Source organism: Procambarus clarkii, chromosome 4 (assembly GCF_040958095.1).
Source record: "Procambarus clarkii isolate CNS0578487 chromosome 4, FALCON_Pclarkii_2.0, whole genome shotgun sequence".
In the NCBI taxonomy this organism is placed as follows: Eukaryota; Metazoa; Arthropoda; class Malacostraca; order Decapoda; family Cambaridae; genus Procambarus; species Procambarus clarkii.
Window position 1 is genome coordinate 36,516,235 of NC_091153.1, and position 17,500 is coordinate 36,533,734.

At 41.1% G+C, this 17,500-nt stretch overlaps 2 protein-coding genes across 3 annotated transcripts in view; both read left to right on the forward strand.

The window, feature by feature from the left end:
• LOC123750822 (organic cation transporter protein) overlaps positions 1-17,500 on the forward strand; it is a 233,852-nt gene that overhangs the window by 15,230 nt on the left and 201,122 nt on the right. The window lies entirely within an intron of this gene.
• Positions 1,890-3,575, forward strand: LOC138371094 (uncharacterized PE-PGRS family protein PE_PGRS54-like). Its single transcript, XM_069335809.1, has one exon. The coding sequence runs from the start codon at positions 1,890-1,892 to the stop codon at positions 3,573-3,575; it is 1,686 nt and encodes a 561-aa protein (XP_069191910.1).

Consider the following 17,500-nt stretch of genomic DNA (forward strand, 5'->3'; position numbering starts at 1 on the left):
GTCTAACTCCCAGGTACCTATTTACTGCTAGGTAACAAGGGCATCAGGATGCCAGAGAATCGGTTCGAACCCCCATCAAGGCACCGGTTGATTTGTTCATTTGATATATCATGTTATTGTGATTTCTGAGTGTATTGGAGCAGGGTCTCAGAGGTAGAACTATTTGGTCAACTATCTGATGAACTATCACTCCAGTACCTCAGGTACTGGGGGTGATACTGTGGTGGGAGGTACTGGGGGTGATAGTGTGGTGGGAGGTACTGGGGGTGATAGTGTAGTGGGAGGTACTGGGGGTGATAGTATGGTGGGTGGTACTGGGGGTGATAGTGTGGTGGGAGGTACTGGGGTTGATAGTATGGTGGGAGGTACTGGGGTGATAGTATGGTGGAAGGTACTGGGGGTGATAGTGTAGTGGGAGGTACTGGGGGTGATAGTGTAGTGGGAGGTACTGGGGGTGATAGTATGGTGGGTGGTACTGGGGGTGATAGTGTGGTGGGAGGTACTGGGGTTGATAGTATGGTGGGAGGTACTGGGGTGATAGTATGGTGGAAGGTACTGGGGTGATAGTATGGTGGGAGGTACTGGGGGTGATAGTGTGGTGGGAGGTACTGGGGTTGATAGTATGGTGGGAGGTACTGGGGTGATAGTATGGTGGAAGGTACTGGGGTTGATAGTATGGTGGGAGGTACTGGGGTTATAGTGTGGTGGGAGGTACTGGGGGTGATAGTGTGGTGGGAGGTACTGGGGTTGATAGTGTGGTGGGAGGTACTGGGGTGATAGTGTGGTGGGAGGTACTGGGGGTGATAGTGTGGTGGGAGGTACTGGGGGTGATAGTGTGGTGGGAGGTACTGGGGGTGATAGTGTGGTGGGAGGTACTGGGGTTGATAGTGTGGTGGGAGGTACTGGGGTGATAGTGTGGTGGGAGGTACTGGGGTGATAGTGTGGTGGGAGGTACTGGGGTGATAGTGTGGTGGGAGGTACTGGGGTGATAGTGTGGTGGGAGGTACTGGGGTGATAGTGTGGTGGGAGGTACTGGGGTGATAGTGTGGTGGGAGGTACTGGGGTGATAGTGTAGTGGGAGGTACTGGGGTTGATAGTGTGGTGGGAGGTACTGGGGTGATAGTGTGGTGGGAGGTACTGGGGGTGATAGTGTGGTGGGAGGTACTGGGGGTGATAGTGTGGTGGGAGGTACTGGGGTTGATAGTATGGTGGGAGGTACTGGGGTGATAGTATGGTGGGTGGTACTGGGGTGCTGGTATGGTGGGAGGTACTGAGTGACAGTATGGTGGGAGGTACTGGGGGTGCTGGTATGGTGGGAGGTACTGAGTGACAGTATGGTGGGAGGTACTGGGGGTGCTGGTATGGTGGGAGGTACTGAGTGACAGTATGGTGGGAGGTACTGGGGGTGCTGGTATGGTGGGAGGTACTGAGTGACAGTATGGTGGGAGGTACTGGGGTGATAGTATGGTGGGAGGTACTGGGGGTGATGGTATGGTAGGAGGTACTGGGGTGATGGTATGCTAGGAGGTACTGAGGTGATAGTATGCTGAGAGGTACTGGGGTGATAGTAAGATGGGAAGTACTGGGGGTGATGGTATGCTAGGAGGTACTGGGGAGACAGAAGAATATGCTGGGTGGTAATGGGGAGACCAAAGAATGAATGAAGTGTTTAGGTGGTTATAGAGTTCAGTGTTTGCTGTGTTTACTAGTGATTAGTTCTATGTTTACTTGTGATTAGTTCTGTTTTTCCGCATTAATAGTTTGTAAACATGGAATTATGTTTGGGGGGTTAGCCATGATTCGGTTGTGAAAACTACGTCTCGTTTCGCTCAGTAGAGGAATGGACGTATTTTTTTTCCATGCTGGCTGCATTCCACAGTTCTATTATTATGTTTAAGCCATTGGTTGTTGTGTTATCTTGGGTGGTACTTTCTGTAGATGAGGGTGTGGTTGGTGTTGGGTCGTCTCGAGGTGTGGTTGGTGTTGGGTCGTCTCGAGGTGTGGTTGGTGTTGGGTCGTCTCGAGGTGTGGTTGGTGTTGGGTCGTCTCGAGGTGTGGTTGGTGTCGGGTCGTCTCGAGGTGTGGTTGGTGTTGGGTCGTCTCGAGGTGTGGTTGGTGTCGGGTCGTCTCGAGGTGTGGTTGGTGTTGGGTCGTCTCGAGGTGTAGTTGGTGTTGGGTCGTCTCGGGGTGTGGTTGGTGTTGGGTCGTCTCGAGGTGTGGTTGGTGTTGGGTCGTCTCAAGGTGTGGTTGGTGTTGGGTCGTCTCGAGGTGTGGTTGGTGTTGGGTCGTCTCGAGGTGTGATTGGTGTTGGGTCGTCTCGAGGTGTGGTTGGTGTTGGGTCGTCTCGAGGTGTGGTTGGTGTCGGGTCGTCTCGAGGTGTGGTTGGTGTTGGGTCGTCTCGGGGTGTGGTTGGTGTCGGGTCGTCTCGGGGTGTGGTTGGTGTCGGGTCGTCTCGGGGTGTGGTGTGTGTCGGGTCGTCTCGGGGTGTGGTTGGTGTCGGGTCGTCTCGGGGTGTGGTGTGTGTCGGGTCGTCTCGGGGTGTGGTGTGTGTCGGGTCGTCTCGGGGTGTGGTGTGTGTCGGGTCGTCTCGGGGTGTGGTTGGTGTCGAGTCGTCTCGGGGTGTGGTTGGTGTCGAGTCGTCTCGGGGTGTGGTTGGTGTTGGGTCGTCTCGAGGTGTGGTTGGTGTCGTGTCGTCTCGAGGTGTGGTTGGTGTCGGGTCGTCTCGGGGTGTGGTTGGTGTTGGGTCGTCTCGGGGTGTGGTTGGTGTCGTGTCGTTTAGAGGTATGGTTGGTGTCGGGTCGTCTCGGGGTGTGGTGTGTGTCGGGTCGTCTCAGGGTGTGGTGTGTGTCGGGTCGTCTCGAGGTGTTATTGGTGTCGGGTCGTCTCGAGGTGTTGTTGGTGTTGGGTCGTCTCGAGGTATGGTTGGTGTTGGGTCGTCTCGAGGTGTGGTTGGTGTTGGGTCGTCTCGAGGTGTGGTTGGTGTTGGGTCGTCTCGAGGTGTAGTTGGTGTTGGGTCGTCTCGAGGTGTAGTTGGTGTTGGGTCGTCTCGAGGTGTGGTTGGTGTTGGATCGTCTCGGGGTGTGGTTGGTGTTGGGTCGTCTCGGGGTGTGGTTGGTGTTGGGTCGTCTCGAGGTGTAGTTGGTGTTGGGTCGTCTCGAGGTGTAGTTGGTGTTGGGTCGTCTCGAGGTGTGGTTGGTGTTGGATCGTCTCGGGGTGTGGTTGGTGTCGGGTCGTCTCGGGGTGTGGTTGGTGTTGGGTCGTCTCGGGGTGTGGTTGGTGTCGAGTCGTCTCGGGGTGTGGTGTGTGTCGGGTCGTCTCGGGGTGTGGTTGGTGTTGGGTCGTCTCGGGGTGTGGTTGGTGTCGGGTCGTCTCGGGGTGTGGTGTGTGTCGGGTCGTCTCGGGGTGTGGTTGGTGTCGGGTCGTCTCGTGGTGTGGTGTGTGTCGGGTCGTCTCGGGGTGTGGTGTGTGTCGGGTCGTCTCGTGGTGTGGTGTGTGTCGGGTCGTCTCGGGGTGTGGTGTGTGTCGGGTCGTCTCGGGGTGTGGTGTGTGTCGTGTCGTCTCGTGGTGTGGTCTAAACGGGTTCAGGGTGGAGGCTCGTCTAGGAAAATGAACATTATCGTGCTTGTATCACTCAGTTCTCCTTCTATTCTATACTCTGTAGATTGGAATCTTATGATCTAGAAGTTATGCGTGAATGTCTTCTTCACTAATCTCTAGGACAAGTTTGCTTATACGTTTTATTGCCAAGTAGTTCATGACATCAGACTTGGGACCCGGGAATGTTAAGAACGTTAGTGAGCTCTGCGGGTTGGTCGCTGTGCGTGAGCCCCACTGCGATTTAACGATGTTGTTTACTTGCCTTATATCGTGTACCCTCTTGAAATATCTTGGTGATTTCAGAAAATAATCACCAATACCATTGGGGTGAACAGTTATCTTAGCTGTGTACTGTACCACTATGTGTACTTATTTGGTTAGGCCATCCATCCCTGACCATTCTTGTCAGTCACCTTCCCGCCAAACACACACCGAAACGACGACGTTGGTACAACGTTCGAACAAGTTTTAACACCTCCTAACCAGTTATAACAACCAATATAGCAAGTTGTAACACCGTTCTAATACGACATAAACACGTTAAGCCAAGATGTAACAACTTTATTACAAGTTGTAACAAGCAGAAAATAGAGACAGTTTCGGTTTGTGTTTCCAAGGATTTCCCCTCACCCTGCCACCCTGACCATCCCTCCCAGATCCCCTCCCCCCTCACCCTTCCCTCCCAAACCAGCTCTCCGCCTATTTATATATAAGAGTGAGGTCCCATGTGGCGGGCGGGTACACGCCAGCTGGGATGGGAATTAATATATCCTTTTCAAGCTGGTCACCTCACACCAGCTGCAGCAGGTGCTGGGGTCTTTCTCCATAGCAACCACCACCTCCATCATCCGTCACCACCACCACTATCACCACCCCCCAACGTCACCACCACCACTATCACCAAAATCATCCGTCACCTTCACCAACACCATCACCACCACCCTCATCACCATCACAACCACCACCGTCATCACCACCACCTCCACCACCATCGTTAAGACCACCACCACCACCATCACCACCACCATCACCACCACGACCACCGTCACCATCACCACCACCACAATCACCACTATCACCACCATCACCACAATCACCACTATCACCACCACCTCCAACACCGTCACCACCACCACCACCGTCACCACCACAGTCACCACCACCACCACCTCCACCACCACCACCGTCACCACCACCGTCACCACCACTACCACTACCTACACCACCACCACCACCGTCACCACCACCACCACCACCACCACCACCACCACCACCACCGTCACCACCACCACCACCACCACGAAAACCACCACCACCACCTCCACCACCACCGTCACCACTACCACCACCGTCACCACCACCACCACTACCTCTACCACCACCACCACCACCACGAAACCACCACCACCACCTCCACCACCACCGTCACCACTACCACCACCATCACCACCACCACCACTACCTCCACCACCACCACCACCACCACCGTCACCACCACTACCTCCACCACCAGCGTCACCACCACCACCACTACCTCCACCACCACCACCACCGTCACCACCACCATCACCACCACCACCACCACCTCCATCACCACCACCACCATCACCATCACCACCACCATCACCACCACCATCACCACCACTACCACCATCACCATCACCACCACCACCATCACCACCACCAACACCACCACCGTCACCACCACCACCATCACCACCACCACCACCACCATCACCACCACCACCACCACCACCACCGTCACCATCACCACCACCACCACGAAAACCACCACCACCACCTCCACCACCACCACTAACACCACCACCACCACCACCATCACCACCACCACCACCACCACCACCGTCACCACCACCAACACCACCACCACCGTCACCACCACCATAACCACCACCACCGTCACCACCACCACCACCACCACCGTCACCACCACCACCACCACCACCACCGTCACCACCACCGTCACCACCACCACCACCATCACCACCACCACCACCACTACCACCACCGTCACCACCACCACCATCACCACCACCACCACCACTACCACCACCACCACCACCACCACCGTCACCACCACCACCACCACCACCGTCACCACCACCACCACCACCGTCACCACAACCACCACCACCATCACCACCACCACCACCACCGTCACCACCACCACCGTCACCACCACCACCACCACCACCACCACCACCACCACCACCACCACCACCGTCACCACCACCACCACCACCGTCACCACCACCACCACCACCACCACCGTAGTAGTAGGGAGTAAGAGCCACAGACGAATTTTTTTTTTCAGAAAATTCGTCTGTGGATCTTGGGGGGTTTCAGGTAATTTAGAAATTCGTCTGTGGATCTTGGGGGGTTTCAGGTAATTTAGAAATTCGTCTGTGGATCTTTGGGGTTTTCAGGTGAATTTGGGCAGTCACAGATTTGAATTAAGGAATTCTTATGAGAAAAATAATTTCTGAGATTTTAGAGGTTTGTTAAGCGTTCTTATGAGGAAAATAAGTAGGAAAATCTTATAGAAATATTTTAGAAAATATAGTGTTTGTGTCACAGCATTTCCAGGTAAAATCTACGGACATATTGTGCCTGTTTTCAACATCGGAAATTCGTCTGTGGATCTTCGGGGTTTTCAGGTGAATTGGGCAGTCACAGATTTGGAATTAAGGAATTCTTATAAGGAGCATAATTTCTGAGATTTTAGAAGTTTGCTAACCGTTCTTATGGGGGAAATTCAATTTTTTTCAGAGATCAGTTTTAAGAAAATATTTCAGAGTTTCAAATAATCATAGAAGTTTATTTATATGTTTATGACCAAATTTTGTAAAAAGACCATTTTCAGCAAATACTGTCTTAGACAATTTGTTAAGGAAAACAGACATCTTAGCCATTACATTTAGTTTTATAAGCATTTAAGTCAGAAAATAGTTTAAGCTCAAAATTCGTCAGAGTCCACTTTGAGAGCAAAATTAGTCAGAGACAGTTTTCAGCTCATATTTCATCAGAGTCCAATTATCAACAGAAATTCGCCAGAGTCTACTTTGAGAGCAAATTTCATCAGTGTCCTGTAATCTGTGAAAACTTGACAGAGTCCATTTTATACCCAATTTTCGGCAGAGTCCAGTTTATGCTCAGAGTCCAGTTCTTGATCTAAATTCATCAGAGTCCAGTTTTCTAGCAAAATTCATCAGAGTCCAGTTTTCTAGCAAAATTCATCAGAGTCCAGTTCTTGATCGAAATTCATCAGAGTCCAGTTTTCTAGCAAAATTCATCAGAGTCCAGTTTTCTAGCAAAATTCATCAGAGTCCAGTTTATACCGAAAATTCGCCAGAGTCTACTTTGTGCCAAAATATTCAGAGTCCAGTTCATGATCGAAATTAATCAGAGTCCAATTAAAGACCCAAATTTGACAGAGACCACATTTTCTCTACTAGCAGTCCAATCCCCCTGAAATTTTAAACAGTCATATTTCAGACGTAGTAAATAAGATCAAGTCAGTTACTGAGCTCCAGCTCTTGTCCCCCACCCTCTTCCACCCTCAAGTCTTTGTAAATAAACCATCAATTTCCCCGAAATTTTTACCCTCTGTATTTCAGACATAGTAAATATGAAGTAACAAATATAAAACTCTAGCTCTTGTCCTCTGTCCAAGTTCACTCATGTAAATTCATTACTATCAGTCCAAATCCCCCTGAGATTTAAACACCCAACTACATTTTCAGACATAGTAAATAAAAACAAGTTCAGTTATCAAGTTTCAACTCTTGTGCCCCCAGCTTAGTTCATTTTGTACAAGTTCTTTATTTTCCAACTAAATCACCCTGAGATTTAAGATCACCTTATTTCTAACGTAGTAAAATTAACCAAGCTACATTTCCTCTGTCTTAGATCATCAGACATAATTATATCCGACCAAGTTCCTCTCCAGCCTATCTGTTTATCAGAATAATTACATTACCCTCCCCTCCCCAACGTACCCAAACCTTCAATAATCATACTGTATTTGCATATTTTCTCTATATTCAGCTGTAGTTCTTCACTTTTTGTCCATGTTTTCTGTGTTCATTCCATGTTCTACAAATGTTCACAGCATGCTCAGTTCAAATTTTTTCTGCCGTTTTCCCCGTATGTTCACTATGTTCTTTGTCATGTTTTCATGTGCATCATATGTTCTCTGTATAACTTTTATACTCAATATTCATGTTCTCAATGTTCTTAGCACATTCTTCACATTTTTCCATGTTTTTCTGCATTCATTCCATGTTCTATAAATGTTCACAGCATGCTCAGTTCAATTCTTTTCTACCGCTTTCCCCGTATGTTCACTATGTTCTTTGTCATGTTTTCATGCACATCATATGTTCCCTGTATAACTTGTATACTCAATATTCATGTTCTCAATGTTCTTAGCCTGTTCTTCACATGTTCAGTGTTCATTCTTTGTATTCCCTATGTTCCTTATCATGTCTTCATATTCTCTATAAGTTCATATTCCCTGCTTGTTCACTCTATTCATCAACTTTTTCTTACATGTTTTCTGTGTTCACTGTATGTTCACTGTGTTCATTCCCCTACTTAACCTCAATTTTTTATGTTCTTTGTTTCTTCCATTCACTAACTAGTTCTTTGTCAAATAATATTATACTGCATTACAGATTCCCTCAACAATTTTAGTCACCAAGTTTTATTTGCAAAACTATGTCAAAGTAATTCTCGTAGTCAACTTATTAGTTCTACCAACCCCGTTCTTAAACAAAATCTACACTTTATTCAGTTCCAAATTTACAAAGACAAACCTTTCTCGTAACTTCTTAACTAAAAATCTTTCGCCAATCAACTAAAACATAGTCACTTTCGTCATTTTTCAACTACACTTTTCCATAGTCAACAGAAAATTGTCAAAGGAAACTTCTTTCAGCACTTTTCTTAACAGCCGCTATGTTTCATCAAGTAAGAAAAAATTGTCAAAGGAATCTTTCCAGCACTGTTCACAACTAAACATATTCCCCATTCATCAGAAAATAACCGTGTTCTTCTTGTTTCATTGTCATTTCATAACTAAAATTATCCGCCAATCATCAGAAAAAAGTCATGTTCATCATGTTTTGTCTTTTGCTCAACTAAAAGTATTCATCGGTCAACTAAAAATAGTTACTTCATCATGTTTCCTTGTCATTTCTTAACTAAAATATCACTTCTCTCATCTGAAAATAGTCAGGATTAATCTCTTTCAACACCGTTCTTAACTAAAACAACCTTTCGCTTAGCTAAAAATTGTCAAAGGAAACTTCTTTCAGCACTGTTCATAACTAACTTTATCCATCGTCAAGTAAGAAAATATAGTCAAAGATATCTATCATCGTCGTTCTTAACTGACATTTATACTTTGTGGAGCACTAAAAATAGTCAAATGTAACTTTTTCAACACTTTCGTAACTAAAATTATATGTCGCTAAGTAAGAAAAATAGTCAAAGGTGCTCTCCGTTACACCAAAGTTACTCTTCGAGAAATCAAAGACACTCTTCAATACATCAAGGACTTACTCAAAGACGCCAAAGTTACACTCTAAGACATCCTTCGAGACATCAAAGACATCCTTTAAGACTTCAAGGACACTCTTCGAGATATCAAAAGACACTCTCAAACACTCAAAATTTACTCGCATCCTCAAAGTTATTCTCAGAGTTATCAAAAGTTAATCTCAGTCATCAAAATGCTATTCTCTAAGTAGCCTTTCGTTCATCAGAGAAACTTTCTAAGACATCTTCGTTCATTAAAGTTAATCTCAGAGGCATAAAAGTTATTCTCGGAGCTATCAAAATTAATCTCTAAAACAACAAAAGTTAATCTCTGTCATCAAAGTTGATCTGCAAGATATCTTCGAGACATCAAAGTTACTTTTCATTACATCAAAGACGCATTCAAATACTACCCATGTTCTCAGAAGTCATTCTCAAAGTCATCAAAGTTATTCAAAGAGCTAACAAAAGTTATTCTCAGAGTCACTTTCGTTCTTCAGAGAAACTTTCCAAAACATCTTTGTTCATCAAAGTTATTCTCAGAGTTAACAAAGGTAATCTCTAACTCACTCTCGTTCATCAAAGTGGTTTCAAAGACATCAAAGGTAATCTCAGAGTTATCCAAAGATATTCTCATGTCCACAAAAGTTATTCACAGAGTCGTCAAAGTTAATCCAAGACATCATTTTTCATCAAAGATATTCTCTCTAAACCATCAATGTTCTTCTCTAAGACATAAAAGTTATTCTCAGAGTCACCTTCGTTCTTCAGAGAAACTTTCCAAAACATCTTCGTTCATAAAAGTTATTCTCAGAGACATCTAAAGTTAATCTTAGAGTTATCAAATGTAATCTCTAACTCACTTTTGATTAGAGATTACAATTAATGAATTTAACTTATTCATTAAAGTTAATTTCTATGTTATAAAAGTTTGTCTCAGAGACATGTAAAGTTAATCTTAGAGTTAACAAAGATAATCTCTAACTCACTCTCGTTCGTCAAAGTTGTTTCAAAGACATCAAAGTTATTCTCAGAGTTATCCAAAGATATTCTCATGTCCACAAAAGTTATTCTGAGCTATCAAAGTTAATCTCAGACATCTTCATTCATAAAGTTATTCTCAGTCATGAAATGTTATTCTCTAAGTAACTTTCCGTTCATCAAAGATATTCTCTAAGTCCTGAAAGTTATTCTCTAAGACAGCAAAGTTATTCTCTGAGCTAACAAAATACTACTCATGTTCTCAAAGACATTCTCAAAGTCATCAAAGTTATTCTCAGAGTCATCAAAAGTTGTTCTCTAAAACATCAATGTTGCTATCTAAGACATCAAAGATGTTCTCTAAATCATAAAAGTTAATCTTAACTCACCTTCGTTCATTAGAGAAACTTTCCAATCCATATACGTTTACCAGAGTTATTCTCAGAGTCATCAAAGCGATCTCTAATTCATCTTCGTTCTCCAAAAGTTGTTCTCTAAGACACCTTCATTCATCAAAGAAACTCTCCTTGTTCCATCATGTTATTCTTTAAGACATCTTCAGTCATAAAATTTTCTCTCCAAAATGTAACTAGTTCAGCTTTTCATACCAAGCCTGCACTTGTTAAAATATATTTTCGCAGTCACTTTACCCTAAAACTGTTCTCTGAACTATCCTAACTTAACTTACCTTACCTTACCTATCTTACCTAACTTTACCTATCTTACCTAACTTAACCTGCATAACCTAACTTTACCTATCCTAACCTAACTTACCTTACCTTACCTATCTTACCTAACTTTACCTATCCTAACATAACTTTCCTTACCTTACCTATCTTAACCTGCTTAACCTAACTTACCTAACTTTACCTATCTTACCTAACTTAACTTTCATAACCTAACTTTACCTATCCTAACATAACTTACCTTACCTTCCCTATCTTACCTAACTTTACCTATCCTACCCTAACCTAACTTGTCTTACCTAACTTAATCTTACATTCCCAAACTGATGTATCCTAACTTATCTAGTCCAACCAGACATGCTCTAACTTACATAAGTATTCCTTCTTGTCTTTTGTGTTTCGTCAATCATTGTCTCATATTCATTTACTCATTTCATTAGTTAATTTCTCAAATGGTCACTTATGCATTTCAAGTGCTATTTGTTAGAGATTGGATATTTAAGCATTTCAAAGAATTTTTGTTATATATGGGCATTTACTCATTTCAAGGGTTAATTTCTCAAATGGACATTTTTGCATTTCAAGTGTTATTTGTTTAAGATTGGGTGTTTAACCATTTCAAAGGATTTTGTTATTTATGGGAACTTACTCGTTTCAAGGGCTAATTTCTCAAATGGTCATTTTGCAGATCAAGGGTTATTTGTTAAAGTTCATCAAGTTGCTCATAAGTTGTATTTATTATGTTTGTTATCATTTATTCTTATTCCCCAACCCCTTAACCTAACCTCTTGTAATCGTAGTGTATTTGGTAGGTTCTATCATATGTTCTTATTCCCCCAACCCTTTACCCTAACCTTTCAAATGTAGTTTGTTGAATATATTATCCTTTTCCTAACCTTTCAGATGTAGTTTGTTGAATATATTATCCTTTTCCTAACCTTTCAGATGTAGTTTTGTTTCTCCTTTGTATATTTTTACCCAAACCTTCTTTCCTTTTTTTTCTTTGATTCTCCTACTCCTTCTAACCCTCCTTTTCTATCTCTCTCCCTTATTCTCTTTCTTCCTCCCCCTCTCTCTCCCTCATTTGCTCAAATGCTCTCTTGTTTCTCAAATTCAAGTCTTAGTTCTCCCATTCTCACACCCTCACTCTCATTCACTTAGTTTTCTTTTTTCTCAAATTCAAGTCTTAGTTCCCCCATGCCCACACTCTCTCTCTCATTCTCTCTTCTTTGGTCCCATTTTCTTCCGCCCCCTCTCTCTTACTCCTTGCTCTTCTTTCATGCTCTCACTCCCTTGAGCTCTTGTTTCTCAATTTCAAGTCTTAGTAGATCTGATTCTTTACTATTGTAATTCTATTATTACTAAGATAAAGAATGAACTTATATGTGAAATCAAAGTAAAGAAGGAAAGAAGGTTAAGTGGGATGGTGGGTTTGGGTAAAATATACAAAGGAGAAACAAAACTAAATCTGAAAGGTTAGGAAAAGGATAATATATTCAACAAACTACATCTGAAAGGTTAGGAAAAGGATAATATATTCAACAAACTACATTTGAAAGGTTAGGGTAAAGGGTTGGGGGAATAAGAACATATGATAGAACCTACCAAATACACTACGATTACAAGAGGTTAGGTTAAGGGGTTGGGGAATAAGAATAAATGATAACAAACATAATAAATACAACTTATGAGCAACTTGATGAACTTTAACAAATAACCCTTGATCTGCAAAATGACCATTTGAGAAATTAGCCCTTGAAACGAGTAAGTTCCCATAAATAACAAAATCCTTTGAAATGGTTAAACACCCAATCTTAAACAAATAACACTTGAAATGCAAAAATGTCCATTTGAGAAATTAACCCTTGAAATGAGTAAATGCCCATATATAACAAAAATTCTTTGAAATGCTTAAATATCCAATCTCTAACAAATAGCACTTGAAATGCATAAGTGACCATTTGAGAAATTAACTAATGAAATGAGTAAATGAATATGAGACAATGATTGACGAAACACAAAAGACAAGAAGGAATACTTATGTAAGTTAGAGCATGTCTGGTTGGACTAGATAAGTTAGGATACATCAGTTTGGGAATGTAAGATTAAGTTAGGTAAGACAAGTTAGGTTAGGGTAGGATAGGTAAACTTAGGTAAGATAGGGAAGGTAAGGTAAGTTATGTTAGGATAGGTAAAGTTAGGTTATGAAAGTTAAGTTAGGTAAGATAGGTAAAGTTAGGTAAGTTAGGTTAAGCAGGTTAAGATAGGTAAGGTAAGGAAAGTTATGTTAGGATAGGTAAAGTTAGGTAAGATAGGTAAGGTAAGGTAAGTTAGGTTAGGATAGGTAAAGTTAGGTTATGCAGGTTAAGTTAGGTAAGATAGGTAAAGTTAGGTAAGATAGGTAAGGTAAGGTAAGTTAAGTTAGGATAGTTCAGAGAACAGTTTTAGGGTAAAGTGACTGCGAAAATATATTTTAACAAGTGCAGGCTTGGTATGAAAAGCTGAACTAGTTACATTTTGGAGAGAAAATTTTATGACTGAAGATGTCTTAAAGAATAACATGATGGAACAAGGAGAGTTTCTTTGATGAATGAAGGTGTCTTAGAGAACAACTTTTGGAGAACGAAGATGAATTAGAGATCGCTTTGATGACTCTGAGAATAACTCTGGTAAACGAATATGGATTGGAAAGTTTCTCTAATGAACGAAGGTGAGTTAAGATTAACTTTTATGATTTAGAGAACATCTTTGATGTCTTAGATAGCAACATTGATGTTTTAGAGAACAACTTTTGATGACTCTGAGAATAACTTTGATGACTTTGAGAATGTCTTTGAGAACATGAGTAGTATTTTGTTAGCTCAGAGAATAACTTTGCTGTCTTAGAGAATAACTTTCAGGACTTAGAGAATATCTTTGATGAACGGAAAGTTACTTAGAGAATAACATTTCATGACTGAGAATAACTTTATGAATGAAGATGTCTGAGATTAACTTTGATAGCTCAGAATAACTTTTGTGGACATGAGAATATCTTTGGATAACTCTGAGAATAACTTTGATGTCTTTGAAACAACTTTGACGAACGAGAGTGAGTTAGAGATTATCTTTGTTAACTCTAAGATTAACTTTACATGTCTCTGAGACAAACTTTTATAACATAGAAATTAACTTTAATGAATAAGTTAAATTCATTAATTGTAATCTCTAATCAAAAGTGAGTTAGAGATTACATTTGATAACTCTAAGATTAACTTTAGATGTCTCTGAGAATAACTTTTATGAACGAAGATGTTTTGGAAAGTTTCTCTGAAGAACGAAGGTGACTCTGAGAATAACTTTTATGTCTTAGAGAAGAACATTGATGGTTTAGAGAGAATATCTTTGATGAAAAATGATGTCTTGGATTAACTTTGACGACTCTGTGAATAACTTTTGTGGACATGAGAATATCTTTGGATAACTCTGAGATTAACTTTGATGTCTTTGAAACAACTTTGATGAACGAGAGTGAGTTAGAGATTACCTTTGTTAACTCTGAGAATAACTTTGATGAACAAAGATGTTTTGGAAAGTTTCTCTGAAGAACGAAAGTGACTCTGAGAATAACTTTTGTTAGCTCTTTGAATAACTTTGATGACTTTGAGAATGACTTCTGAGAACATGGGTAGTATTTGAATGCGTCTTTGATGTAATGAAAAGTAACTTTGATGTCTCGAAGATATCTTGCAGATCAACTTTGATGACAGAGATTAACTTTTGTTGTTTTAGAGATTAATTTTGATAGCTCCGAGAATAACTTTTATGCCTCTGTGATTAACTTTAATGAACGAAAATGTCTTAGAAAGTTTCTCTGATGAACGAAAGGCTACTTAGAGAATAGCATTTTGATGACTGAGATTAACTTTTGATAACTCTGAGAATAACTTTGAGGATGCGAGTAAATTTTTGAGTGTTTGAGAGTGTCTTTTGATATCTCGAAGAGTCCCATTGAAGTCTTAAAGGATGTCTTTGATGTCTCGAAGGATGTCTTAGAGTGTAACTTTGGTGTCTTTGAGTAAGTCCTTGATGTATTGAAGAGTGTCTTTGATTTCTCGAAGAGTAACTTTGGTGTAACGGAGAGCACCTTTGACTATTTTTCTTACTTGACGATGGATAAAGTTAGTTATGAACAGTGCTGAAAGAAGTTTCCTTTGACAATTTTTAGCTAAGCGAAAGGTTGTTTTAGTTAAGAACGGTGTTGAAAGAGATTAATCCTGACTATTTTCAGATGAGAGAAGTGATATTTTAGTTAAGAAATGACAAGGAAACATGATGAAGTAACTATTTTTAATTAACCGATGAATACTTTTAGTTGAGCAAAAGACAAAACATGATGAACATGACTTTTTCTGATGATTGGCGGATAATTTTAGTTATGAAATGACAATGAAACATGAAGAACACGGTTATTTTCTGATGAATGGGGAATATGTTTAGTTGTGAACAGTGCTGGAAAGATTCCTTTGACAATTTTTTCTTACTTGATGAAACATAGCGGCTGTTAAGAAAAGTGCTGAAAGAAGTTTCCTTTGACAATTTTCTGTTGACTATGGATAAGTGTAGTTGAAAAATGACGAAAGTGACTATGTTTTAGTTGATTGGCGAAAGATTTTTAGTTAAGAAGTTACGAGAAAGGTTTGTCTTTGTAAATTTGGAACTGAATAAAGTGTAGATTTTGTTTAAGAACGGGGGTTGGTAGAACTAATAAGTTGACTACGAGAATTACTTTGACATAGTTTTGCAAATAAAACTTGGTGACTAAAATTGTTGAGGGATCTGCAATGCAGTATAATATTATTTGACAAAGAACTAGTTAGTGAATGGAAGAAACAAAGAACATAAAAAATTGAGGTTAAGTAGGGGAATGAACACAGTGAACATACAGTGAACACAGAAAACATGTAAGAAAAAGTTGATGAATAGAGTGAACAAGCAGGGAATATGAACTTATAGAGAATATGAAGACATGATAAGGAACATAGGGAATACAAAGAATGAACACTGAACATGTGAAGAACAGGCTAAGAACATTGAGAACATGAATATTGAGTATAAAAGTTATACAGGGAACATATGATGTGCATGAAAACATGACAAAGAACATAGTGAACATACGGGGAAAGCGGTAGAAAAGAATTGAACTGAGCATGCTGTGAACATTTATAGAACATGGAATGAATGCAGAAAAACATGGAAAAATGTGAAGAATGCGCTACGAACATTGAGAACATGAATATTGAGTATAAAAGTTATACAGAGAACATATGATGCACATGAAAACATGACAAAGAACATAGTGAACATACGGGGAAAACGGCAGAAAAAATTTGAACTGAGCATGCTGTGAACATTTGTAGAACATGGAGTGAACACAGAAAACATGGAAAAATGCGAAGAATACAGCTGAATATAGAGAAAATATGCAAATACAGTATGATTATTGAAGGTTTGGGTACGTTGGGGAGGGGAGGGTAATGTAATTATTCTGATAAACAGATAGGCTGGAGAGGAACTTGGTCGGATATAATTATGTCTGATGATCTAAGACAGAGGAAATGTAGCTTGGTTAATTTTACTACGTTAGAAATAAGGTGATCTTAAATCTCAGGGTGATTTAGTTGGAAAATAAAGAACTTGTACAAAATGAACTAAGCGGGGGGCACAAGAGTTGAAACTTGATAACTGAACTGGTTTTTATTTACTATGTCTGAAAATGTAGTTGGGTGTTTAAATCTCAGGGGGATTTGGACTGATAGTAATGAATTTACATGAGTGAACTTGGACAGAGGACAAGAGCTAGAGTTTTATATTTGTTACTTCATATTTACTATGTCTGAAATACAGAGGGTAAAAATTTCGGGGAAATTGATGGTTTATTTACAAAGACTTGAGGGTGGAAGAGGGTGGGGGACAAGAGCTGGAGCTCAGTAACTGACTTGATCTTATTTACTACGTCTGAAATATGACTGTTTAAAATTTCAGGGGGATTGGACTGCTAGTAGCGAAAATGTGGTCTCTGTCAAATTTGGGTCTTTAATTGGACTCTGATTAATTTCGATCATGAACTGGACTCTGAATATTTTGGCACAAAGTAGACTCTGGCGAATTTTCGGTATAAACTGGACTCTGATGAATTTTGCTAGAAAACTGGACTCTGATGAATTTCGATCAAGAACTGGACTCTGATGAATTTTGCTATTAAAGTAGACTCTGGCGAATTTGAGCATAAACTGGACTCTGCCGAAAATTGGGTATAAAATGGACTCTGTCAAGTTTTCACAGATTACAGGACACTGATGAAATTTGCTCTCAAAGTAGACTCTGGCGAATTTCTGTTGATAATTGGACTCTGATGAAATATGAGCTGAAAACTGTCTCTGACTAATTTTGCTCTCAAAGTAGACTCTGGCGAATTTCTGTTGATAATTGGACTCTGATAAAATATGAGCTAAAAACTGTCTCTGACTAATTTTGCTCTCAAAGTAGACTCTGGCGAATTTTCGGTAAAAACTGGACTCTGATGAAATAAGAGCTTAAACTGTCTCTGACTAATTTTGCTAACAAAGTGGACTCTGACAAATTTTGAGCTTAAACTATTTTCTGACTTAAATGCTTATAAAACTAAATGTAAT

Coding starts and splice junctions, on each gene's coding strand:
- LOC138371094 (XM_069335809.1), top strand. CDS start 1,890: ATGTTTAAGCCATTGGTTGTTGTGTTATCTTGGGTGGTACTTTCTGTA.